Here is a 25,364-nt window from a genome sequence, read left to right as displayed (position 1 = left end):
ATTAAATCTGGTTCATTTGTACAACAGTAAATCTAAAATAGCCTTATCCCTGGTCGGCTCCACCACAAACTGCTCTAAGAAACTATCTCAGAAGCACTCTACAAATTCTCTCTCTTGGGGTCCAGTGCCAGCCTGATTCTCCCAGCCTACCTGCATATTGAAATCTCCCAGGACCACCGTAGTGTTGCCTTCCCTACACGCTGATTTTATATCCTGATGCAACTTGTACCCTGCATCCTGGCTACTGTTTGGGGGCCTGTAAATAACTCCCATTGGGGTCTTTTTACCCTTGCAGTTTTTCAGCTCTACCCACAGGGACTCTATATCTTCTGATCCTATGTCACCCGTTGCTGCGGACTGAATTTCATTCTTTCCCACGAGTGTTACCCCACCCCCTCTGCACACCTGTCTGTCCTTGCGATAGGATGTTAGATTCTATGCGACAATGTGTGATACTCAGTAATTAATTTTCATTCTTCCTGGGACAGAAAACTGTAGCTGGCAGAGCAAAAATTGATCTCCCTTTCGATCAATATTGATAGCTGCTAGCTTGATCCCGTCGATTTTTGTTATGTCTTTATCGGACATCTTGCACACACAACAAGGCAAACAGTAGCTTTAGTACACGAAACAATCACAAGTGCTTTCATGAAGTTTATTTCTATACGATAACAAGAGAATCAAGCATTGTATCGTTCCAGTAACTAAATGCACAGATCATCGCATATTGAAATAAAATTAGTATTTGGTTATCATTCCTCTCCTGGGGCAATACATGTTGACAGACCTGACCATGATTTGGACTTTAGAACAGTTCTTGCAAAAGGGCTGCCAATGAATGGACTCTTTCTGGGTCAACATAGCATAGGGGGTATCAGAAGCACAAGTATTAAACCACCACCCCCCACCGTACTTCAGCGCACAGTTAGCTGAATCCTGATCTGAATCCTGATCCCTTGTGCTAAATGGCATATTATCAACCAGGTTGTCAAAAACAGTCATAGCATCCCCACCATTACCAGTAAAGCCGCCAAGATATAGTTTGTAGCCAGTGAGTGATGAACCGACCCGGAACATGTCATACTCTGCGTATCTCTGAATCATTTTATTTGCATCGTTCATCTGATCCATAACTATTCTTACTTTATACCACATTTGGCTGGTTATGTAATGCATGTAAAGGTTGCCAAGGTAATGGTCACCCAGAACATTCCCAAACCCATACTCGTATGTGGTCCAAGTTTCGTTCCACGTCAGCGGGCTTTGTCTGGATTTCTTTTCCAGCAATGTCCATCCACCACAGTCATATTCCATTTCACAGTTCACCACAATCATGGGCGTGCTTTCCACTGGTTGTGGCTGGATGACATAGAGACCACTGTCCTTGAAACCTTGTCGTATGAGTTCATTGCAGTCCTTGGCATATCTTGCTGTGACGTAAAGCATTTAATTACTTTTCCCGAATAATTTAATGTATGTATATTTTTGCATTAATAATCATGCATAATTTTAACAAATATCTTATTGTATTGACAAGTCATTTGAATAATCAATCCAATCTAAAATGAAATTTAAAATTTAACGGTAAACACAAAATTCTGGAGTAACTCAACGGGACAGGCAGCATCTCTGTAGAGCAGGAATGGATGACATTTTGGGTCAAGACCCTTCTTCAGATTGTCTGTTACTACCTCGGTCTTGCTTGTACTACTCTAATTTCTTTCAATATAAAGGAGTTTAATTTGGAAGAATGTATTATGATTGGAAGAGTGCAGGCTCGAAGGGCCAAATGGCCTACTCTTGCACCCATCTTCTATTTTTCTATTTACCTATTTCCTTCGCTCCATAGATGCTGCTGCACCCGCTGAGTTTCTCCAGCTTTTTTGTGTAACCTTCTATTTTTCTATGTTTCTATTACTTTTCATTTTGTTTATCAATTACTAGTAAACCTCCTGTGCTAAGCAAAATGTCAATACTACTTTCCCAAGAAGATCCCAGTAGAATTGCATTGGCTGCTATCTTCCTTCACGCCAGGACCTAATTGTGATTCAGGTATACCACCCTAGTTCAGTTAAATACAATTCCTGTTGATTCGTTGACTGTTAGAGTTAGGAGAATCAAGCTTCAATCAACAACCAGACTGACAGATTAGTTAACTTCTGAGATGAGTGCTTTATTCTCAGAGTTAGTTAGTTTTGACGTAAATTTACTTTAGAATTTAGAGAACAGCACGGAAACCGGCCCTTCGGCCCACCAAGTCCGCGCTGACCACCGATCATCCCGTACACCAACACTATCCTACACAACTGGAGACAATTTACAATTTTTTTACCAAAGGCAATTAACCTACAAACCAGTGCGTCTGATGCAAGGGAGGAAACCGGAGCACCTCTAACTTCTACAGGTGCACAGTAGAGAGCATGCTGACCGGTTGCATCGTAGCTTGGTTCGGCAATTTGAGCGCCCTGGAGAGGAAAAGACTACAAAAAGTAGTAAACACTGCCCAGTCCATCACCAGCTCTGACCTTCCATCCATCGAGGGGATTTATCGCAGTCGCTGCCTCAAAAAGGCTGGCAGTATCATCAAAGACCCACACCATTCTGGCCACACACTCATCTCCCTGCTACCTTCAGGTAGAAGGTACAGGAGCCTGAAGACTGCAACAACCAGGTACAGGGATAGCTACTTCCCCACAGCCATCAGGCTATTAAACTTGGCTCGGACAAAACTGATTATTAGTAACCATTTTCTGTTATTTGCACTTTATCAGTTTATTTATTCACATGTGTATATATTTATATCATGGTATATGGACACACATGGTAGTAAATGCCTACCATGTTCTGTGTGCTGAAGCAAAGCAAGAATTTCATTGTCCTATACAGGGACACATGACAATAAACTCACTTGAACTTGAACACCTGGGGAAAACTAACACGGACACAAGCAGAACATACAAATTCCATATAAATAGCACCCATGGTCAGGATTGAACACTGGTCTCTGGTGCTGTAAGGCAGCAGCTTTACCACTGTGTCAGGAACTTGAACAGGGAGCTGATATCCAGCTAAAAATATATATCGAGAAACTCCTGGTGCTATTCCAATTGTCATCCCTCAAGCAATAGACCTAGTTACTTATCTTTTTATGCACAAAACACTTAGTTCACTTCCAAACAAAGTACTTCATGACAACTGTAACATTATCTGAAGCACTTTGGACCATCTTGAAGATGTGAAAGCACTATTGTCTATGGCATTGTCCATTGGTTGTGAATCACAACTGGTGAATTCTTCATAGAATGTGAGATGTTAATAAACCCTACATTTCTGTGGAAAGAAGTCGGATTTATTTTTGGATTTTAATGCGCTGACATTCAGCCCATTGAGAATATGCTGTTTCTACCATTAATCCTATAGATCCTATCTCCTTTGCCAGCAATGCTAGATCAGACAGGAATATCTTTACACAAGAGGGAAACAGGTATTTTTTAAATTCTAAGATAGAGGAGGATATAAATTATATACACGTAAAAATCTTAAGCAAAAATGCCATTGAAACAGCTTACCTTTTTTCAAAAGCAGGTCCCTCACGTTTAAGATCTTGTTTGCTTGGCCTTCGGGCACCATATCCGCATTACCCACTTTCTGATGGAGGGCTTTGTAGGCCACCCTTTCTGGAACTGCAGAGCCGGTGAGGCTTTGAGCAGACAGTATCACAACTGAGAACACCAACAACATATTGTGGAAAATCATGATTGGGTTCCTGCAAAAGAATAAAGTACATGAATTAATCTTACAGTATAATTTAAATTTTCAATTTGTCGTAAATTTCTCTAGACTTACTAGGGGTCTTGCTGGGAGCAGATTAAGCAGCATATGACCAGGCAGATTACCGTTGGGTTTTTATACAAGAGATCTGAATTTAAATTGTCGCAAACTATTAAATATTAACTGTGTTTATATTGCAAATGTCCTGAATGTATTGTAAATGCCTTAACAGCTGGAGCATGTGATAGGGACTATTAATTGTTATCTTTCACTTGTAGGTAAATGTGCATTTTCAGTAAGCCATCAACAAAATCTGCCGATGTTTACAGAGGTAATAAAGTGACCTTATATTTAATTATTTTAGCAATTCTGTTGTATTAGTTTCTAACCATGCAGAATTGCATCACCTCCTGTCTAACAATTATTCTTCACGTTTATGATCTTATTTATTTTATTTGGAGCTAACATACCAGCATTAGTCATTCTGAGTTGCCTAGATCAGTGTTGCATCGTTATACACCCTTCTTGCAATAGGTAATATTAAATGAGATTACAATAGTGTATTTAGTTACAATCTGTTTAAACTCAAAATATTCAAAATTGAACATCATAGAATTCAGGCGCAGATAAGAGTGAGATATTTTCAATGATTTATTCATCTATTCGGGTTGCGTTGGGGCACCAGGCTTCCCGTGGGGGCTATGGGTGAGTGGTGGAATATTGCGTTGGGGGAACGGGTTGCGTTGGGGGATCAGGCCTCCCATCTGACAGGGACCCAACAGGTCCCACTTGGTCTAGACTATTCATACAAAACCAGCAGCACAAAGTCTGGAGCAGGGCCTCAACCCGAAACATCACCTATCCACGTTCCAGAGAAGTTGCCTGACCCGGCTGTGTTACTCTAGCACTTGGTGTCCATATTTGTAAATCAGCATCCGCCATTCCTTGTTGATAGCACAGAAATGGGCTCTTATTGAGATGGGCTCGTACAGAGTATAGAAGTTGGGAGGTCATGCTGCAGTTGTATAAGACGTTGGTGAGGCCGCATTTAGAGTATTCTGTTCAGTTCTGGGCACCATGTTTTTCAAAATATATTGTCAAGTTGGAAAGGGTACAGATAAGATTTACGAGAATGTTGCCAGGACTAGAGGGTCTGACCTATAGGGAGAGGTTGAGTAGACTGGGACTCTATTTCTTGGAGCACAAGAAGATGAAGGGTGATCTTATAGAGGTGAATAAAATGAGAGGAATAGATCGGGTAGATGCACAGAGTCTCTTGCCTAGAGTAGGTGAATCGAGGACCAGAGGACATAGGTTTATGGGGAAGGGGAAAATATTCAAGAGGAATCTGCTAGGTAACTTTTTCACAGAAAGGGTGGTGGGTGCATGGAACCAGCTGCCAGATGAGGCAATTGAGGCTGGGACTATCCCAACATCTAAGAAACAGTTAGACAGGTACATGGATAGGATAGATTTGGAGGGATATAGACCAAATGCAGGCAGGTGGGACGAGTGCAGCTGGGACATGTTGGCCAGTGTGGGCAAGTTGAGCCGAAGGGCCTGCTTCCACATTGTATCATTCTACAACTCTATGATTCACCTTTTCCCTATGGATCATAATACCTATCTCAGCCTATCCATTTGCCATCATGTGACCCCAAACCCTACTCCATTCCTATTAAAATATCTGTCTAAATGTCTTTTCAACTTTGTAGTAGTGCGTGTCTCCACTACCTCCTCCGGCAGCTCATTCCACATATTCACCACCCTTTGTGTGAAAATCCTGCCCTTCAAATCTCTAAATGATTCTCCTTTCACCTTAGACCTGTGCACTCGAGTTTAAGATTCCCTGCCAAATATTTTGTGACTATCTATCCTATCAATGCCTTCTTAACTTTCTAAACCATAATAAGGTCCCTTACCCTCATGAGAATAATGAGAATAAACCCTATCTTGACAATCCCTCATTATAACTCCAGTCTACCACTCCAATCTTGAGTAAAACTGTTCTGTACTCTCTCGATTGCTACCACATCCTTCCTATACTCTGGTGACCAGAACTACTCCAATTGTGGTCTAACCAATGTTTTCTGCAGTTGCAACATGCCAAGGCTTGTGAAGATACACATTGCAAATGCCTTTTCACCTGTATTGCCACTTTCAGGGAATCTGGAATTTGTATCACAAGATGTGTCTGTAGGTCAGCACTAACCATTTAGACTTTATGTCCTACCATCTGAACCCGTCAGCTTTTATCTCATGTAGATCGAATTTTCTCTTAAAAATTGTTGAATTAGTGTAGTTTTGTAATTTACCGTACTTCTAATAAAAATAAAATTAAAAAAAATAAAATAAAAAAATTGTTGAATTTCACCACAACCACTCCATATGTCAGCAAGTTGAACATTAACCACCCTCCAGGTAAAGAAATTGCTGCCGAACCCTATTACATTCTCGTGACTATTTTATATTTATCGCTCCTGTTCTCCATATACTCATCACCAAGCCCTTTCTGCAGGCCACCCTTCCGTATTTTGCTTGGAACCATGGAAAGGTTACTACACAGAAGGGAATCTGTGGGAATTGCCAACTCAAAGCAAGAGCAAGTCAAGAAGTTTATTCGTCACATACACATACGGGATGTGCAGTGAAATGAATCGTGGCAATGCTCGCGGACTTTGTGCAAAAAGACAAACAAACAAACAACCAAACAAACTATAAACACAATCACATATTCTTTTACATATTAAATATTGTGGGCGGAAGAAAAAACATTCAGTAAAGTTAGTCCCTGGTGAGATAGGAGTTTACAGTCCGAATGGCCTCTGGGAAGAAACTCCTTCTCAACCTCTCCATTCTCACAGCATGGCAACGGAGGTGTTTGCCTGACCGTAGCAACTGGAACAGTCCGTTGCAGGGGTGGAAGGGGTCTCCCATGATTTTATTGCCTCTGGAGTTGCACCTCCTGATGTATAGTTCCTGCAGGGAGCGAGTGAAGTTCCCATAGTGCGTTCGGCCGAACGCACTACTCTCTGCAGAGCCTTCTTGTCCTGGGCAGAGCAATTCCCAAACCAGATGGTAATATTTCCGGACAAGATGCTTTCCACAGCCGCTGCGTAGAAGCACTGGAGAATTCTCGAAGACACTCTGAATTTCCTCAATTGCCTGAGGTGGTAAAGGCGCTGCCTTGCCTTACTCACGAGTGCTGCGCTTGTGATGTCCATGTCATATCCTCAGAGATGTGGACTCCCAGATATTTGAAACAGTTCACCCTATCCACAGGATCCCCATTTATCCTCAATGGAGTGTACGTCCTCGGATGATGTGCCCTCCTAAAATCCACAATCAGCTCCTTAGTTTTTTTGATGTTCAAGAGGAGGCTGTTATCCTGGAACCAGAGTGCTAGATCAGCCACCTCCTCCCGGTAGGCCCTCTCATCGTTGTCTGAGATCAAGCCCACCACCACAGTGTCATCAGCAAACTTAATTATTGAGTTGGAGCTGAACCTAACCGCGCAGTCATGTGTGTACAGGGAGTACAATAGGGGCTGAGGACGCAACCCTGGGGTGATCCTGTGCTCAGGGTGAGGGACTTTGATGTATTCCCTCCCATCTTGACTACCTGGGGCCTGGCGGTGAGAAAGTCCAGGGCCCAGGCACACAGGGGGGTGTTGAACCCTAATTCCAGTAGCTTCCCGGCCAGTCTGGTGGGGACTATCGTGTTGAAGGCTGAACTGTAGTTTATGAACAGCATCCTCACGTAGCCTCCCTTCTGGTTGTCAAGATGAGAGAGAGCGGTGTGCAAACCCTGGAAGACCGCATCGTCCGTGGATCTGTTCGGACGGTATGCAAACTGCAACGGGTCCATGTTGCGAGGGAGGAAGGCGCAGATGTGTTTCTTCACCAGCCTCTCAAAGCATTTCATGACTACCGAGGTAAGGGCCACCGGACGGTAGTCATTCAGACAGGGTGGGAAGGCATTTGCATCTGCCTCCACTAGCCACGATCCATCCTCACTTACAATGGTGACATTGAGGCCAGAAAACTGGAAAGGCTGGAAATCTTCAAACAAAAATAGAACATGGCGGAAATGCAGTAAAGTGGGCAGCATTTGTGATGGGACATACAGGATCAACATTGCAGGAGAATGAACGCCCCTGACCGCAGAAGGGACAGCAAGGTGGCGCAGTGGTAGAGCTGCTGCCTCACAGCGCCAGAAACCCGGGCTCGATCATGACTATGGGTGCTGTCAGTACGAAGTTTGTACGCTCTCTCCGCGACCACGTGGGCTATCCCTGGCCGGTCCGGTTTCCTCCCACACTCCAAAGACGTACAGGTTTGTAGGTTAAATGGCTTCGGTAAAGATTATAAATTGTCTCTAGTGTGTATGATAGCGCTAGTGTTACGGTAACTGCTGGACGTCGCAGACCCGATGGGCCGAAGGGCCTGTTTCCACGCTACATATCTAGACTAAAATCTCCAAATTAAAGTAAAAGAATCATCATCAGAGACATTAAAATGATACTCAAAATACCTATTGAAAGTCCCTGTTTACCACATCTCAATTTTTTTTCCCTGCTTTGCAACAAAAAAAAAAAAAAACTTAATTTGCCTTTAACAAATCAGTAGTAAAGAAGATTTGCGTTTAAGGAAACAAGGAAGCAGATTGGAGTGATTGCAGATTTCAGTTCATTATCCTAAAATTAATATAATAAAATAATGTTTGATAAAACAAAGGTTATAGACATAAGCATGATGACCACATCATTAAATTATCAGTTATGGGAGGAGCCTCAGCTTTGCGTGTGCTGCATGTTAGATTTTGGAATGACAATTATTTATCATTTACCCAAAGCAAATTTTGTTTACAGCCCAACTAACAACACTTAAACATTTGGTGAATGGTGTTCCTTTAGAAGTTATTTGCCAATGGTCGTCCTTGACTGTCATTACTTTCTTGCAAATATTTGGCCTCATCATGTGCCTTCTGTGTAATTCAGCGCTTATCATCAAAACATTTCACTTGAGATCTCCATAAAATGTAATAACTACAGTAAACCTATAGCATCCACCCTATTTTGCACGAATTGGCACCTGTGTAAATGGGAAGAAAAGCTTGCAGTGCCACGTACGTGTTCAGGTGTGAACACTGAAATGCCACTAATCTTAAACTTCCCTGGGACCAAGGTTGCCAGTTTTATATTCACGGGCACAGCGGCGCAGCAGCAGAGTTGCAGTCTCACGGCGCCAGATACCCGGCTTCGATCCTGACTACGAGAACTGTCTGTGCAGAGTTTGCACGTCTTCCTTGTGACCAAGTAGGTTTTCTCCGGGAGTTTGTTTTCATCCCACATTCCAAAGACATGCAGGTTTGTAGGTATATTGGCTTCTGTAAATTGCCCCTAGTGTGTAGGACATAGAACTAGTGTACAGGTGACCGATAGTAAGCCTGGATCCGGTGGGACCAAGGGTCTGTTTCCACGCTACATATCTAGACTAAAATAGAAGAACAAGCTGCAAAGGACCAAATGGCTGACTATGATTATTACTTTAAACTGTTGCTTTCTGATGTTTGATTTCAAACCAATATCCATGAGTGGGATTACAACTGGTCAGCAGAGTTGGTGATCAAGATGGACTACTCTGCATCTTCTAACATGGTCGTTATAGGGAGGGATGTCTCTGGCTCTCCAGCTATCCGAGCTGTCACTGAAAGTGACTCTATGAAGTGGCTTTGAGAGTCAAAAGATCTTTGGAAAAAATTGACAGTCCCAGTCAGTCTCTTCAGAACATTGCAACTGTTCAGGAATTTCAAATATAGATTATTATTTTCAGAGATACAGTGCGGAAACAAGGCCCCTCGGCCCACCGAGTCTGCACCGACCAGCGATCCCCACACAATAACACTATCCTACACGCACACTGTGGACAATTTACAATTTACACTTATACCAAGCCAATTAAACTACAAACCTGTACGTCTTTGGAGATGTGGGAGATCAGAAGATCTCGGAGAAAGCCCACACAGTCACGGGGAGAGCGTACAAACTCCATAGTCGGCATTAACATAGCAGCGTCCCTACCGTTGTGAACTATTGTTTAGTTTAATTCATTTGGATGCGGTGGGGAGATGGTGATCCCAGATATGAAATATAATGAATTCAGAGTTATGAAGGCAATTATGTAGAAGCAACCATGGTGGGACAGGATTGATACTGAATACATAGAAACATAGAAACATAGAAACATAGAAATTAGGTGCAGGAGTAGGCCATTCGGCCCTTCGAGCCTGCACCGCCATTCAATATGATCATGGCTGATCATCCAACTCAGTATCCCGTACCTGCCTTCTCTCCAAACCCTCTGATCCCCTTGGCCACAAGGGCCACATCTAACTCCCTCTTAAATATAGCCAATGAACTGGCCTCAACTACCCTCTGTGGCAGAGAGTTCCAGAGATTCACCACTCTCTGTGTGAAAAAAGTTCTCCTCATCTCGGTTTTAAAGGATTTCCCTATTATCCTTAAGCTGTGACCCCTTGTCCTGGACTTCCCCAACATCGGGAACAATCTTCCTGCATCTAGCCTGTCCAACCCCTTAAGAATTTTGTAAGTTTCTATAAGATCCCCTCTCAATCTCCTAAATTCTAGAGAGTATAAACCAAGTCTATCCAGTCTTTCTTCATAAGACAGTCCTGACATCCCAGGAATCAGTCTGGTGAACCTTCTCTGCACTCCCTCTATGGCAATAATGTCCTTCCTCAGATTTGGAGACCAAAACTGCACGCAATACTCCAGGTGTGGTCTCACCAAGACCCTGTACAACTGCAGTAGAACCTCCCTGCTCCTATACTCAAATCCTCTTGCTATGAAAGCCAACATACCATTCGCTTTCTTTACTGCCTGCTGCACCTGCATGCCTACCTTCAATGACTGGTGTACCATGACACCCAGGTCTCGCTGCATCTCCCCCTTTCCCAATCGGCCACCATTTAGATAATAATCTGCTTTCCCGTTTTTGCCACCAAAATGGATAACCTCACATTTATCCACATTAAACTGCATCTGCCAAACATTTGCCCACTCACCCAGCCTATCCAAGTCACCTTGCAGTCTCCTAGCATCCTCCTCACACCTAACACTGCCCCCCAGCTTAGTGTCATCCGCAAACTTGGAGATATTGCCTTCAATTCCCTCATCCAGATCATTAATATATATTGTATATAGCTGGGGTCCCAGTACTGAGCCTTGCGGTACCCCACTAGTCACTGCCTGCCATTGTGAAAAGGACCCGTTTACTCCTACTCTTTGCTTCCTGTTTGCCAGCCAGTTCTCTATCCACATCAATACTGAACCCCCAATGCCATGTGCTTTAAGTTTGTATACTAATCTCTTATGTGGGACCTTGTCGAAAGCCTTCTGGAAGTCCAGATACACCACATCCACTGGTTCTCCCCTATCCACGCTACTAGTTACATCCTCGAAAAATTCTATAAGATTCGTCAGACATGATTTACCTTTTGTAAATCCATGCTGACTTTGTCCAATGATTTCACCACTTTCCAAATGTGCTGCTATCCCATCTTTAATAACTGACTCTAGCAGTTTCCCCACTACCGATGTTAGGCTAACTGGTCTGTAATTCCCCGTTTTCTCTCTCCCTCCCTTCTTAAAAAGTGGGGTTACGTTTGCTACCCGCCAATCCTCTGGAACTACTCCAGAATCTAAAGAGTTTTGAAAGATTATTACTAATGCATCCACTATTTCTGGAGCTACTTCCTTAAGTACTCTGGGATGCAGCCTATCTGGCCCTGGGGATTTATCGGCCTTTAATCCATTCAATTTACCCAACACCACTTCCCGACTAACCTGGATTTCACTCAATTCCTCCACCTCCTTTGACCCGCGGTCCCCTGCTATTTCCGGCAGATTATTTATGTCTTCCTTAGTGAAGACGGAACCAAAGTAGTTATTCAATTGGTCCGCCATATCCTTGTTCCCCATGATCAACTCACCTGTTTCTGACTGCAAGGGACCTACATTTGTTTTAACTAATCTCTTTCTTTTCACATATCTATAAAAACTTTTGCAGTCAGTTTTTATGTTCCCTGCCAGTTTTCTTTCATAATCCATTTTTCCTTTCCTAATTAAGCCCTTTGTCCTCCTCTGCTGGTCTCTGAATTTCTCCCAGTCCTCCGGTATGCTGCTTTTTCTGGCTAGTTTGTACGCATCATCCTTCGCTTTGATACTATCCCTGATTTCCCTTGTTATCCATGGATGCACTATCTTCCCTGATTTATTCTTTTGCCAAACTGGGATGAACAATTTTTGTAGTTCATCCATACAGTCTTTAAATGCCTTCCATTGCATATCCACCGTCAACCCTTTTAGAATTAATTGCCAGTCAATCTTGGCCAATTCACGTCTCATACCCTCAAAGTTACTTTTCTTTAAGTTCAAAACCATTGTTTCTGAATTAACAATGTCACTCTCCATCCTAATGAAGAACTCAACCATATTATGGTCACTCTTGCCCAAGGGGCCACGCACAACAAGACTACTAACTAACCCTTCCTCATTACTCAATACCCAGTCTAAAATAGCCAGCTCTCTCGTTGGTTCCTCTACATGTTGATTTAGATAACTATCCCGCATACATTCCAAGAAATCCTCTTCCTCAGCACCCCTGCCAGTTTGATTCACCCAATCTATATGTAGATTGAAGTCACCCATTATAACTGCTTTGCCTTTGTCACAAGCATTTCTAATTTCCTGTTTGATACCATCTCCAACTTCACTACTACTGTTAGGTGGCCTGTACACAACACCCACCAGCGTTTTCTGCCCCTTTATTGTTTCGCAGCTCTACCCATACCGATTCCACATCCTCCAAACTAATGTCCTTCCTTTCCATTGCGTTAATCTCCTCTCTAACCAGCAACACTACCCCACCTCCTTTTCCTTTCTCTCTATCCCTCCTGAATATTGAATATCCCTGGATGTTCAGCACCCAGCCTTGGTCACCCTGGAGCCATGTCTCCGTGATCCCAACTATATCATAATCATTAATGGCTATCTGCACGTTCAACTCATCCACCTTATTACGAATACTCCTTGCATTGAGACACAAAGCCTTCAGGCTTGTTTTTACAACGCTCTTACCCCTTATACAATTATGTTGAAAAGTGGCCCTTTTTGATTTTTGCCCTGGTTTTGTCTGCCTGCCACTTTTACTTTTCACCTTGCTACCTATTGCTTCTACCTTCATTTTACACCCCCCTGCCCCTCTGCTCTTGTACCCATCCCCCTGCCACATTAGTTTAAATCCTCCCCGACAGCAGTAGCAAACACCCCCCCAAGGACATTGGTTCCATTCCAGCCCAGGTGCAGACCGTCCTGTTTGTACTGGTCCCACCTCCCCCAGAACTGGTTCCAATGCCCTAAAAATTTGAATCCCTCCCCCTTGCACCATTTTTCAAGCCACGTATTCATCTGCAATATCCTCCTATTTCTGCTCTGACTGGCCCGTGGTACTGGTAGTAATCCAGAGATTATTACCTTTGAGGTCCTACTTTTAAGCTTATCTCCTAGCTCCCTAAATTCATCCTGTAGGACCTCATCCCTTTTTTTTACCTATATCGTTGGTGCCAATATGCACCACGACAACTGGCTGTTCACCCTCCCCCTCCAGAATGAGGCTAAGCTGAGGAAATTACCCTCTAGTATGAAGAAGGGTCTCAACCCGAAATACCCCCTTTCACAGATGTGGAGGGAATATCTAAACAAATCTATAGGGCATATCTTGATATTTATATCAATTTGGATGAGAGACAAAGCAAGATTGCAGATGATACACGAGTAGGTGGGATTGCAGATGGTGACGATGGATGGGAGAAATTGCAGCAGGATCGTGATCGGTTGGCCAGGGGGGCTGAGCAATGGTTGAAGGAATTTAATGCAGAGAAATGTGAGCTGCTGCATTTTGGGAAGTCTAACATGGGCAGGACCTACACAGTGAATGGTAGGGGAGAGTTGTAGAGCAGAGGGATCTCGGAGTGTAGGTGCATGTTTCCTTGAAGGTGGAGCCGCAGGTAGATAGGGTGGTCAAAAAGGCGTTTGGCATGTTGGTCTTCAGAGTATTGACAGGGTGTCAGTCAACGAATTAAGTATATACTCTAGAAGTACTGAGTATAGAAGTATATACGGGAGATCATGTTGCAGTTGAATAAGATATGGGTGAGGCCGCATTTAGTGTTCAGTTCTGGACACTGTGTTATAAAGATGCTGTCAAGCTTGAAAGGGTGCAGAGAAGATTTATGAGGATGCCTGAGCTCTAGGGAGAGGTCTGAGGTATAGGGAGAGGTTGAGTAGGCTGGGACGCTATTCCTTGGAGCACAGGAGGATGAGGGGTGATCTTATAGAAGTGTATAAAATCTTGAGAGGAATAGATCGGGTAGAGTCTCTTGCCCAGTGTAGGGGAACAACTAGAGGACATGGGTTTAAGGTGAAGGGGAAAAGATTGAATAGGAATCAGAATGGTAACCTTTTCACACAAAGGGTGATGGGTGTATGGAACGAGCTGCCAGAGAAGGTAGTGAGGCAGAGACTCTCGCAATGTTTAAGAAACAATTAGACAGGTACATGGAAAGGACGGGATTAGATGGATAGGACAGATTTAGAGAGATACAGGCCAAGTGAAGGGAGCTGGGACATGTTGGCTAGAGTGGGCAAGTTGGGCTGAAGGGCCTGGTCCCACGCTGTATCACTCTATGGCTCTATGACTATTTAAAAAAATAAAATTTGTCTCTAGTGCTAATGTACAGTGTGATCGCTGGTCAGCGCAGACTCGATGTGCCTCCAGCCAAAAGTCTAAAGGCTGTCAAGCCAACAACCTTCCCCTCAATGTCAATAATATCAAGGAGTTGGTCATCAACTTCATTAAGAGGCAGAAACGATGCTGAAGTGGAGATGGTAAAGAACCTCAAGTCCCTTGGTATAAATATCACCAACAATTTGTCCTGATCCAACCACATTGGCACCATGGCCAAGAAATCACACCTCCACCACCAGGAGGATGCCAGTCTCCAACGATTCTCCAATGCCTCTTACCAATTTCTACAGATGCAGCATAGAAAGCACTGCTTGGTATGGCAACTGCCCTGCCCAAGATCGCAAGGGATTGTAGAGAGTTTTGAACGCAACGCAGTCCATCACATAAACCAGCCTCTCCTTCCTCCTCCTCCTCCTCCTCCTATCCTTCCCCCATTAACTCCATCTACCCCATGCTGCCCGAGAAAAGCAGCCAGCAGTATCGTGGACCATCACACCCTCGTCATTCTCTCTTCTCCCCTCTCTCGTTGGGCGGATGACACAAGAGCTTGCAAGAATGTCCCACTACATTCAAGATCAGCTTCTTCCCTGTTCTTAAGTGGACCTCCCGTTTGTTAAGAATTAATTCCCAATCTGCCAATCTACCTTGTGGCTGCCATTGTATTTTTTAATCTGCACTTTTTGTGTATTGTAAAACTAAAACTATTTACTGCACTCTGCTTCTTTTCTCTTTTGCCACCTGGGTAGCAAACCAAAGTTTTTCACCATATCTCAGTACACTTGACAACAATAATAATCTAAACCATATTAATGTAAGTAATTGTAACTGGGGTTTCCTTCATTTTGTAAAGGTCTAAAAAATCCATTTGTCTAAGCCTTAAATGTTCTTAATGATACAGGTACTTTGGATCCGTCTTCACTAAGGAGGACGCAAACAATCTTCCTGATGTACTAGTGGCCAGAGGATCTGGGGTGACAGAGGAACATTGGGCAGGAAATGGTGTTGGATAGGCTGATGGGACTGAAGGCTAATAAATCCCCAGGCCTTGGTGGTTTGCATCCCAGGGTACTTAAGGAAGTGGCTCTAGAAACCGTGGACACATTGGTGATAATTTTCCAATGTTCTATAGATTCAGGATCAGTTCCTATGGATTGGAGGGTAGCTAATGTTATTCCACTTTTTAAGAAATGCAGGAGAGAGAAAACGGGGAATTATAGACCAGTTAGCCTGACATTGGTGGTGGGGAAGATGCTGGAGTCAATCAGAAAATATGAAATAGCAGCACATTTGGATAGCAGTAACAGGATTGGTCCGAGTCAGCATGGATTTACGAAGGAGAAATCATGTTTGACTAATCTTCTGGAATTTTTTGAGGATGTAACTAGGAAAATGGACAAGGGTGAGCCAGTGGATGTAGTGTACCTGGACTTTCAGAAACCATTTGATAAGGTCCCACATGGGAGATTAGTGGACACAATTAGGGCACATGGTATTGGGGGTAGAGTGCTGACATGGATAGAAAATTGGTTGGCAGACAGGAAACAAAGAGTAGGGATTAATGGGTTCCTTTCAGAATGGCAGGCAGTGACTAGTGGAGTACCGCAAGGCTCGTTGTTGGGACCGCAGCTATTTACAATATACATCAATGGTTTAGATGAAGGGATTCAAAGTAACATTAGCAAATTTGCAGGTGACACAAAGCTGGGTGGCAGTGCGAACTGTGAGGAGGATGTTATGAGTGCAGGGTGACTCTTCGAGCCTGCACCGCCATTCAATGGCTGATCATCCATGATTTGGAACCCAGACGAGGAAACACTTTTTCTCACAGAGAGTTGTGAGTCTGAGGAATTCTCGGTCTCGGAGGGCGGTGGAGGCCGGTTCTCTGGATACTTTCAAGAGAGCTAGATAGGGCTCTTAAATATTGCGCAGTCAGGGGATATGGGGGGAAGGCAGGAACGGAGTACTGATTGGGGAAGATCAGCCATGATCACATTGAATGGCGGTGCTGGCTCGAAGGGCCGAATGGCCTATTTCTGCACTTATTATCTATTGTCTATTGATGCAGCATTGTGCCCTCTTGACAAAATAAATCCAATGATTTAAAGCCCGCTGAGGGACAAGAAAGTCCTACTTTTCTCAGTCTTAATGAGGAGATCCTTTTTGCTGGGCCACGCTCCCTAATTTCTACATTGCTCACCAGGGGAAATATTTTAAGAATATTTTGATTGGGGATGATCAGCCATGATCACATTGAATGGCAGTGCTGGCTCGAAGGGCCAAATGGCCTACTTCTGCACCTATTGTCTATTGTCTATTTTTGGACCATATATTATTACCAAAGCTGCTCAGTATCTTAACTGTTTCTATAAGGTTACTTCCCATTGATCTGTTCTCCAGAGAGTGTGGTACATTAAAAAAGACACCACCTTATAGATTGTGCAAAAGGGTGGCCTGGTGGCGCAGTGGTAGAGTTGCTGCCTTACAACGTCAGAGACTCCGATTCGATCCTGACTGCGGGTGTTTATTTGTACGGATTTGGTACGTTCTCCCCGTGACATGCGTGGGTTTTCTCCGAAATCTCCGTTCCCCCCCACCCCATCCAAAGACGTATAGGTTTGTATGGTAATTGGCCTGGTATAATTGTAAATTGTCCCTAGTGTGTGTAGGATAGTGTAAGTGTGCTGAGGTCGCTGGTCGGCGCGGACATGGCTGGCCGAAGGGCCTGTTTCAGCACTGCATCTGTAAACTAAAACTTAACTAAAGATAATATTTTTACACAATGTATTCTAGCTGCCATCTCCTTGCCTTCTCACTTAATCTACAAATTATCTCTTAAGTCTTCTGCATCCTCCCCCCCCCCCCCCCCCCCCCCCCCCACACACACAGCTACCTAGCCCTTTTGTCATCAACAAATGTAGTTATATTTCTCTTAAACCCTCATCCAAATCAACTAAACCAAAAAACTGAATACCATACGATTATTGCATAGAACAAGCCCTACATTGTTTTCTGATGGTTTACATTTAGAGTGAAGAATCCCATCCTTTTATGTTTTATACTCAAGTTTAAGAATGGTAAAGGTTAGGTACCCAGGTTTATGCAGACAGCTCTTTACAACACAATGTAAAGTATCCTGCAGCACACATATGTCAGAGATATGGGCGGCACGGTGGCGTAGTCATAGAGCTGCTGCTTTACAGCACCGGAGACCCGGGTTTGAACCGCACTACTTGTGGTTGGCTGTACAGAATTTGTACGTTCTCCCCGTGACCTGCATGGGTTTTGTCTGAGATCGAAACATAGAACATAAGTACAGAAGTAGGCCTTCGAGCCAGCGATTCAATATGGTCATGGCTGATCATCCAAAATCAGTACCCCGTTCCTGCTTTTTCCTCATATCCCATATCCCTTGATTTCGTTAGCCCAAAGAGCTAAATCTAATTCTCTCTTGAAAACATCCAGTGAATTGTCTTCCACTGCCTACTGCGGCAGAGAATTCCACAGATTCACAACTCTCTGGGTTTCCTCCCATACTCACAACTTTGGTTTCCTCCCAAACTCCAAAGACGTACAGGTTTTTAGGTTAATTGGCTTAGTATAAATGTAATTATTGTCCCAAGTGTGTGTGGGGAAATGTTAATGGTTGGTGTGGACTCTGTCGGCCGAAGGGCCTGTTTTCGTGCTGTATATCTAAACTAAAAGATAGGAAGCAGCTCATTTCAATGTGCCAGTAGATATTTTCCATTTCATTATTATAGTCACTCAAACAGAAACAAGGTTTTTTATCGCTTTGAAGATTTTATTTCTATACTACAGCGTACATGGTTATTACCGACAAGAGCAAATCAAACGTTTCTCAGTTCTCCATTCAACAACATTATTTGTTAAGCAACTTAATTATGTTTACTAACGCAATTTTCGGTAGTGGGTTTAATGAGAATGGCAGCAGAATCACAATCGTCACAAATTTTGGGCCATTTAATGCGTTGCCCAAAGAACATAGCAGATGAACATTTATTAAACCACCACCCAGCCCCTTGCATCTTTGCACAATTGTTGTTGGCATCTCTGTCATTGTCATTATCTTCAGTGGAAAACATCATGTTATCCTCTTCAGTCAACGCTTCATGATATTCAGAATAGTTGAGGGGATAACCTAGTCTTAGTGCATAGTTATTTTCCTTCCCGTCAATATTAAAGCTGGAGTAATCAACATGCACAAATTCTGTACCGTTCTGAATGATAAATTTCACTTCAAATCGCTGATGCTTCGTGATGGCGTGCATGTGTTCGTTTCCAAGCCAGTAGTTGTCTTCTATATTGCCAAAGGTAGTTTTGTAGTCGACCCACTTTTTGGAGGAAAATTCGCTGCTGCCTTTCTTGACCCTTTGCAGGAGGATCCAGCCGCCACCTTCAGTTTTCATGTCGCAGTATACCAACACTGGTGGACTGGCTTTGGGTTTGATGACATAGATGCCATTTTCCTTCTTTGCAAAACGGTTTATTGCCTTGCAGTCTTGGTGGAGATGCACTGTAAAATCAATGGTGAGAATACAGAGTTATACCCGTTTGTACCTTGGGGAATTATGATCATTCTGCACAGTAGAAAGCAATCAAGCTTAAGAAAAATGTTGCAGATCCCAGAAACCTGAAATGAAAACAGAAATTGGCAGAATTGCTCAAAACATCCATGGAGAAAGAAATAGAGCATCAGAAATGGAAATGGAGGTAAAAAATAAAAGCTGAAAATACTGGAAAATACTTTATCTGACTATACTGAGCTTTGAAGGAAGCTCACCTCCAAATAACTTTTTTTTCTATCTGCACAGCTACAATTTGATCTGCTGAGTAGTTCCAGTCTGCTTTACTTTCATATAAAAAGGTATCAAATTAATTGTGTCACCAAAGGTTTTACATTAAAGTGCAAAACATTGATAAACATGGTCAGTAATTGCAAAAGGTTATTTTAATAACCTAAAACAAAACCTTCAAGTTCTTGCATCAATTTTTCTCCTCATTGGTCAATGATAGTGCAAACTATTATTTGTACAATAATGATGATTTGTTAACAAAAATAAAGTGTTAGGGGTTATGGGGAGAAGACAGGAGAATGGGGTTGAGAGGGAAAGGTACACCAGCCATGAATGAATGGCGGAGTAGACGTGATGGCCCGAATGTCCTAATTCTGCTCCTAGAACTTATGAAGAAAGGTCCGTGTGTTAAAGAGATATTTTTGTGTATCAACCCTAATGCAGGTTGAGCCCAGACAAATCAAATCTATTTGACTTGTTATTGATGACAAACCTATGTTGCCAATCTGTCCATTAGGCATTATCTACAAACTAGAACTACATTCGTATTTTATGCAGCCCGAACAAAATAACTTTAATTGGATCTACCTGTCAAAGTCTTACACTAGAATTAGATTCCATGCTATGACATGGCTGGGATCTATGTAACAGCCTCCAATGGTAAAACGTCACTGCTTAACTTTAGATCAAGTTATGACTCTGCACAGTACTTCACCCAACTTCATCTCGAAGGGAACTATCAGAAATATTTGGTATCAATGCAGAGATTTGAAACCACTGCAGCCACACTGTTAAGGTGATTGAATAGATATGATGCACAAAGCATACACTGAGACCACAACAGATCCTAGTTACTTACCGTGTCCATTTGTCCCTGTCCTTAGGTTCTTAATATTCATTTGCTGCTCGTTTGTCAATGCATGGGCATTTCCAATTCCATTGAAGTAGGTACGAAATTCATTCGTCACAGCAGAAGATAGTCCAATCGCAAAGCTGGCGAGGAGCAGCGAGCCCAGCACTCCGTGGGAAAGCATGCTGCAACGGCTGAAAAAAGGCAAATATCTTTCATTAAACATTGCAATGGTAAATTCTTAAGCTAACATAGACCCTTTCTTAAATTAAGACAACTTACTAAAGTGAATTCCTTGTTGAAGGAACTGACTGAAATATAGAAGCTAGGGGCAACTCTGCTGCATTTTATACTGTCAGTAAATTGGACGTAAATCATTAACGTCATGAATATTTACACTTGTTTTATTGAGCAATCTGCAAGTTTTATTGTCAAGTACACATCTTGACAGCTTGTATATAGCAGATGGTTATTTATGCCTATCTGTTGTAATATTAGATATAATAATTCCCTTGCATTCAAAAAGGCAATAGATATGAAGCAATATGCAAACCATAGCCACGGAGAAGTAGGAGTTGTCGTGCTGCTGGGGTATTGAACCAAATAATGGGTGGAGATGCCACATTAAAACGGCGCTGATTTTAGAAGAATGGGATATCCTACAATACTCTTAATCCAGACTGCAGTTCAAAACTCTGGCTTGTTCGCGAATGGAAGAATACAATTTGTTGGGGAGAGAGCACAGATGAGGTTTATTAGATGTGTTCTTGAACTAAAGGGGATATTTGATGAGGAAAGACTGAGTATATTAGGTGCATATCCTCAAGTGTTGAGAAAGAAAGATCATTCTACTGAATTATGTTCGAACGTGAGGGAGCCTGATGTAAGGATGCTCCTTCAGGTGGGAGAATCTTGAACAAGAGAAAGAGACAAGATATAGAGACGTGCGATGGTAGACTCTTTCTTATATTAAGGCTATTTACTAAAGCCTAAGAGTCTTCTTAAAAATAAAGAGAGATAAAAAGATAAAACAGAAACGAAAATTGAATTATTCTCTCAGTGGGGAGAGGGGGTGGATTGCTGGAGGATTTTCATGCCCAAGGAGTTGGCAATGTTTTTATTTAGGGTGGTAGAGTTGCTGCCTCACAGCGCCAGAGACATGGGTTCAATCCTGACTACGGGGTGATGTCTGTACGGAGTTTGTGACAGCGAGGGTTTTCCCCGGGTGCTGGGGTTCCCTCTTTCCTGCCAAAGACATGCAAGTTTTCTAGGTTAATTATCTTCTGTAAATTCACCCTGGTGTGTAGGATGCGAAAGTGGGGTTACTTAGAACTAGCACGCAGGTGATCGCTGGTCGGCGTGGACAGGGTGGGTCGAAGGGCCTGTTTCCTGGCTGTATCTCTAAGCTATCTCTAAACTAAACACTGAGTGTGCACAAGATTGAACTACATAGATAGTGCCGAATGCACTATGGGAACTTCACTCGCCCCCCTGCAGGAACTGTACATCAGGAGGTGCAACTCCAGAGCCAATAAAATCATGGGAGACCCCTTCCACCCCTGCAATGGACTGTTCCAGCTGCTACGGTCAGGCAAACGCCTCCATTGCCATGCTGTGAGAACGGAGAGGATGAGAAGGAGTTTCTTCCCAGAGGCCATAAGGACTGTAAACTCCTATCTCACCAGGGACTAACTTTACTGTACCACTCTACTGCTTTTTTTTTAAAGTGCTGTTTTTTTCCCCTTTTTCCTTCCGCCCACAATATTTAATATGTAAAATAATATGTGATTCTGTTCCATTCTGTTTGTAGTTTGTTTGGTTGTTTGTTTGTTTGTCTTTTTGCACAAAGTCCGTGAGCATTGCCACTTTTCATTTCACTGCACATCTCGTATGTGTATGTGACAAATAAACTAGACTTGACTTGACTTGATTTGTCAACTCATAGAGGAGCCAAGGGTGGTAAGGATAAGGCAGGAAGTTGGAATCACGGCTAATGATCACGTCAGTCATGACCTTAGTAACTGGCCTGTTGAACACAGTATTCCAGTTGCTGTGCATCACGTTCGTGCATTCAAAAAAACTTTCTTCAGCAGTTCCACATGCTGGATGTTTTTTGAAAGAATGTAATATTTCAGTAGGAGAGCAATTGGGAAACATTTTGCTGTTTGTGTTGTGTTTATCGACCAATGCAAAAAATTTATAAAATACCGCATTAATAAATTTTACAACAAAAATGACAGCAAGGATGAGTAATAGGTTGCGGGAAGGAAACCATAGAGCAGTGGCAAATGTAGAAACCAATAACTGCAGATGCTGGTTTATACCAAAGATCGGCACAGGGTGCTGGAGTAACTCAGCAGGACAGGCAGCAGCTCTGGAGAGAAAAAGAATGGGTGACGTTTAAGGTCAGGACCCTTCTTCAGACTCCTTCTTCTCTGAAGAAGAGTCCTAACCCGAAACGTCACCCCCTTTTTTCTCCATAGATGCTGCCTGAGCCGCTGAGTTATTCCAGCACTTTGTGTCCATCTTGATCAGTGACTAATGGTTGTTTAAACGGTTGATCTAGTGGGATTATGCAGTGATGTGTCACAACAGCTGTTGTTGTTTTTAGTAACCTAAACTTGGATACAAAGGGAATCATTCACATGTCAGCAGCTGACGTAAAACCTAAGAGACGTAGGAAACTTATTTTGAATATGTGAATTCAGACAGTCTAGCTTGTAAAAATACCATCGTTGCATATACTCTCGCTCTGTGTAATTGTCCAACTTGGTGGGAAAAAATAAGCATATTATCTAATAGTGAGGCATTGCAGAGGTCTGATAATGCAGGGGCAGGGGCAGGGGCAGGGGCATCTACTGTAGGTATTTTAAGCACAATTCACAAAAAGTATTAGGGCAAGGAATTAGAGAATGTAAAAAAATATTGTTTATTACTTTGCAAATTGAATTGAAAATAAGGAAGGTTAATGAGGAAATAAGAAAGAGAGCATTGATGAGATCACATCTGGACCATTATGTACATTATTGATCTCTATTTCACAAAGGAATTAAATTCACAACAAGTGGTACCGTGCAGACTTGCTGGACTAACATCTGCATTGGGCGATTGTCTTATGAGGAAAGTTGGACAAGATAGGCTTATATCCACTGGAGTTCAGGAAAGTGACAGGCAACATGAAGAACATGTTTACAAAGGAAAAGGTGGTTAAAGGACCATAGAAGCAGACATTGAATATTATATGAGGTAGATTCTTGAGAGGGAAGGGAAGGAAAGCATATCAGGGGGAAGAAGAACCATCACATCAACCATGATCTTATGAACAATAGTGAGGATCAATTGGCCAACTGGCCTATTCCTCCAAATGTATATGTACAATTAACCATGGAGTAAATGTCATTGAAATCCCACCTTTCGGCAAATAGTTAGGTGTAACACCTTTTAAGTTTACAGACATAACATGGAAACATGGGCCCTTTGGCCCACCGAGTCAACGCCGACTAGCAATTATCCATAGTAGACACAAAAAATGCTGGAGAAACTCTGCGGGTGAGGCATCATCTATGGAGAGAAGGAATAGGTGACGTTTTGGGTCGAGAATAGGTGACTTTTCAGACTGAAGAAGGGTCTCGACCCGAAACATCGCCTATTCCTTCTCTCCATAGATGCTGCCTCACCAGTTGAGTTTATCCAGCATTTTCTGTCTACTTTCAATTTTTCCAGCATCTGCAGTTCCTTCTTAAGCAATCACCCAAACATTAGTTCTATGTGATCGCACTCTCGCTTCCTACACACTAGGGGCAATTTGTTATAGAAGTCAATTAACCTACAAACCTGCATGTCTTTGGAATGTGGGAGGAATATGGAGCACCCGGAGGAAACCCACAAGGTCACAGGGAGAACGTGCAAGTTTTACACAGACAGCACCTGCGGTCAGGATCAAACCTGTGCGTCTGGTGCTGTGAAACAGTAGCGTTATACATGCACTGTATAAAGACCTTAAACGAAAATATATGGTGTCATCTTGATTAAGTTCACTAGAGTCATATAGTGTGAAAACAGGCCCCCTGGCCCAACTTGCTCACGCCAGCCAACAAGCCCCAATCTACACGAGTCCCACCTGCCTGCTTTTGGCCCATATCCCTCTAAACCTATCCTATCCAGATTTAACTGTTACTTAAATGTTGCCTCAACTACATCCTCCAGCAGCTTGTTCCACACAACCACTACAGTACCTTCAGGTTATGTTCCAGAGATAGTTAAGAAAATCACACCAAATTTTAAAATGCCTGTAAGTTAGTAGCTCATATCAGTAGAGATGAACAATATTTTAAAACTGCCCTCAGGTTAATCTAGGATTCACTCTAATTTAATACCAATGTAAATAAAATGTAAATAAAACCTGCAGCAAGTAACTATTTCATTGTTCCTGTCCTGATGTATATGACAATTAAACACTCTTTTGATGTAGTTGACGTAGCCTCCTCCAATCAGTATCACCAATCTGATGTTTGTCTTGCCATAGACACTCTTAACCCGAGAATCACTCACGGTATTTGTTTAAAACTTTAGCATTTAGAGATGCAGCATGGAAACAGGCCCTTCGGCCCGGCGAGTCTGTGCTAGCCAGCGATCTCCACACACTAACACTATCCTACACACAAGGGACAATTTATAATCTTCACCAAAGCCGAATAACTTACAAACTTGTACGTCTTTGGAGTGTGGAAGGAATCTGGAGGAACGTTCACGTGGAGAACGTACAAACTCTGTACGGACAGCACTCGGGCTCAGGATCAAACCCGGGTCTCCGGCACTGTAAGGCAGCAACTCTACCACTGTATTTGTTTGCACAATTACAGTTTAGTTTAGAGATAGAGCACAGAAACAGACCCTTCGACCCACCGGGTCCGCGCTGACCAGCGCATTAACACTATCCTACACCCATTTGGGACCATTTTTACATTTACCAAGCCAATTAACCTACAAACCTGTCCGTATTTGGAGTGTGGGAGGCTACAGAAGATCTCGGAGAAAACCCATGCAGGTCACGGGGAGAATGTACACCAAACTCCATACAGACAGCACCCGTAGTCGGGATCG

General features: G+C 42.8%; 2 protein-coding genes across 2 annotated transcripts; both read right to left on the bottom strand.

Moving 5' to 3' along the window:
* Positions 1 to 618: 618 nt before the first annotated feature.
* Positions 619 to 3,891, bottom strand: LOC129699100 (fibrinogen-like protein 1-like protein). The gene is made up of 3 exons (XM_055638757.1): positions 3,847 to 3,891; positions 3,570 to 3,766; positions 619 to 1,430 (listed from the first exon to the last, which is right to left on the bottom strand). Exons 2-3 carry the CDS (start codon positions 3,754 to 3,756, stop codon positions 739 to 741), a joined length of 879 nt encoding a protein of 292 aa, XP_055494732.1. The 5' UTR covers positions 3,757 to 3,766; positions 3,847 to 3,891; the 3' UTR covers positions 619 to 738.
* A 14,471-nt stretch (positions 3,892 to 18,362) lies between these two features.
* Positions 18,363 to 20,562, bottom strand: LOC129698536 (fibrinogen-like protein 1-like protein). The gene is made up of 3 exons (XM_055637617.1): positions 20,544 to 20,562; positions 20,271 to 20,455; positions 18,363 to 19,131 (listed from the first exon to the last, which is right to left on the bottom strand). The coding sequence occupies exons 2-3, from the start codon at positions 20,443 to 20,445 to the stop codon at positions 18,494 to 18,496; spliced, it is 813 nt and encodes a 270-aa protein (XP_055493592.1). The 5' UTR covers positions 20,446 to 20,455; positions 20,544 to 20,562; the 3' UTR covers positions 18,363 to 18,493.
* Between the last annotated feature and the right edge of the window lie 4,802 nt (positions 20,563 to 25,364).

Source organism: Leucoraja erinacea, chromosome 7 (genome assembly GCF_028641065.1).
Source record: "Leucoraja erinacea ecotype New England chromosome 7, Leri_hhj_1, whole genome shotgun sequence".
NCBI classification, from domain to species: Eukaryota; Metazoa; Chordata; class Chondrichthyes; order Rajiformes; family Rajidae; genus Leucoraja; species Leucoraja erinaceus.
This window is presented reverse-complemented; position numbering and strand designations above follow the sequence as displayed.

Bases quoted from the DNA above. Each gene is read 5' to 3' on its own strand.
- LOC129698536 (XM_055637617.1), bottom strand. From the start codon at position 20,445: ATGCTTTCCCACGGAGTGCTGGGCTCGCTGCTCCTCGCCAGCTTTGCG. The intron at 19,132-20,270 runs GTAAGTAACTAG...TTGATTTTACAG, and splicing joins GACAGGGACAAATGGACACG to TGCATCTCCACCAAGACTGC.
- LOC129699100 (XM_055638757.1), bottom strand. From the start codon at position 3,756: ATGATTTTCCACAATATGTTGTTGGTGTTCTCAGTTGTGATACTGTCT. The intron at 1,431-3,569 runs GTAAGCTGTTTC...TTTACGTCACAG, and splicing joins GGACCTGCTTTTGAAAAAAG to CAAGATATGCCAAGGACTGC.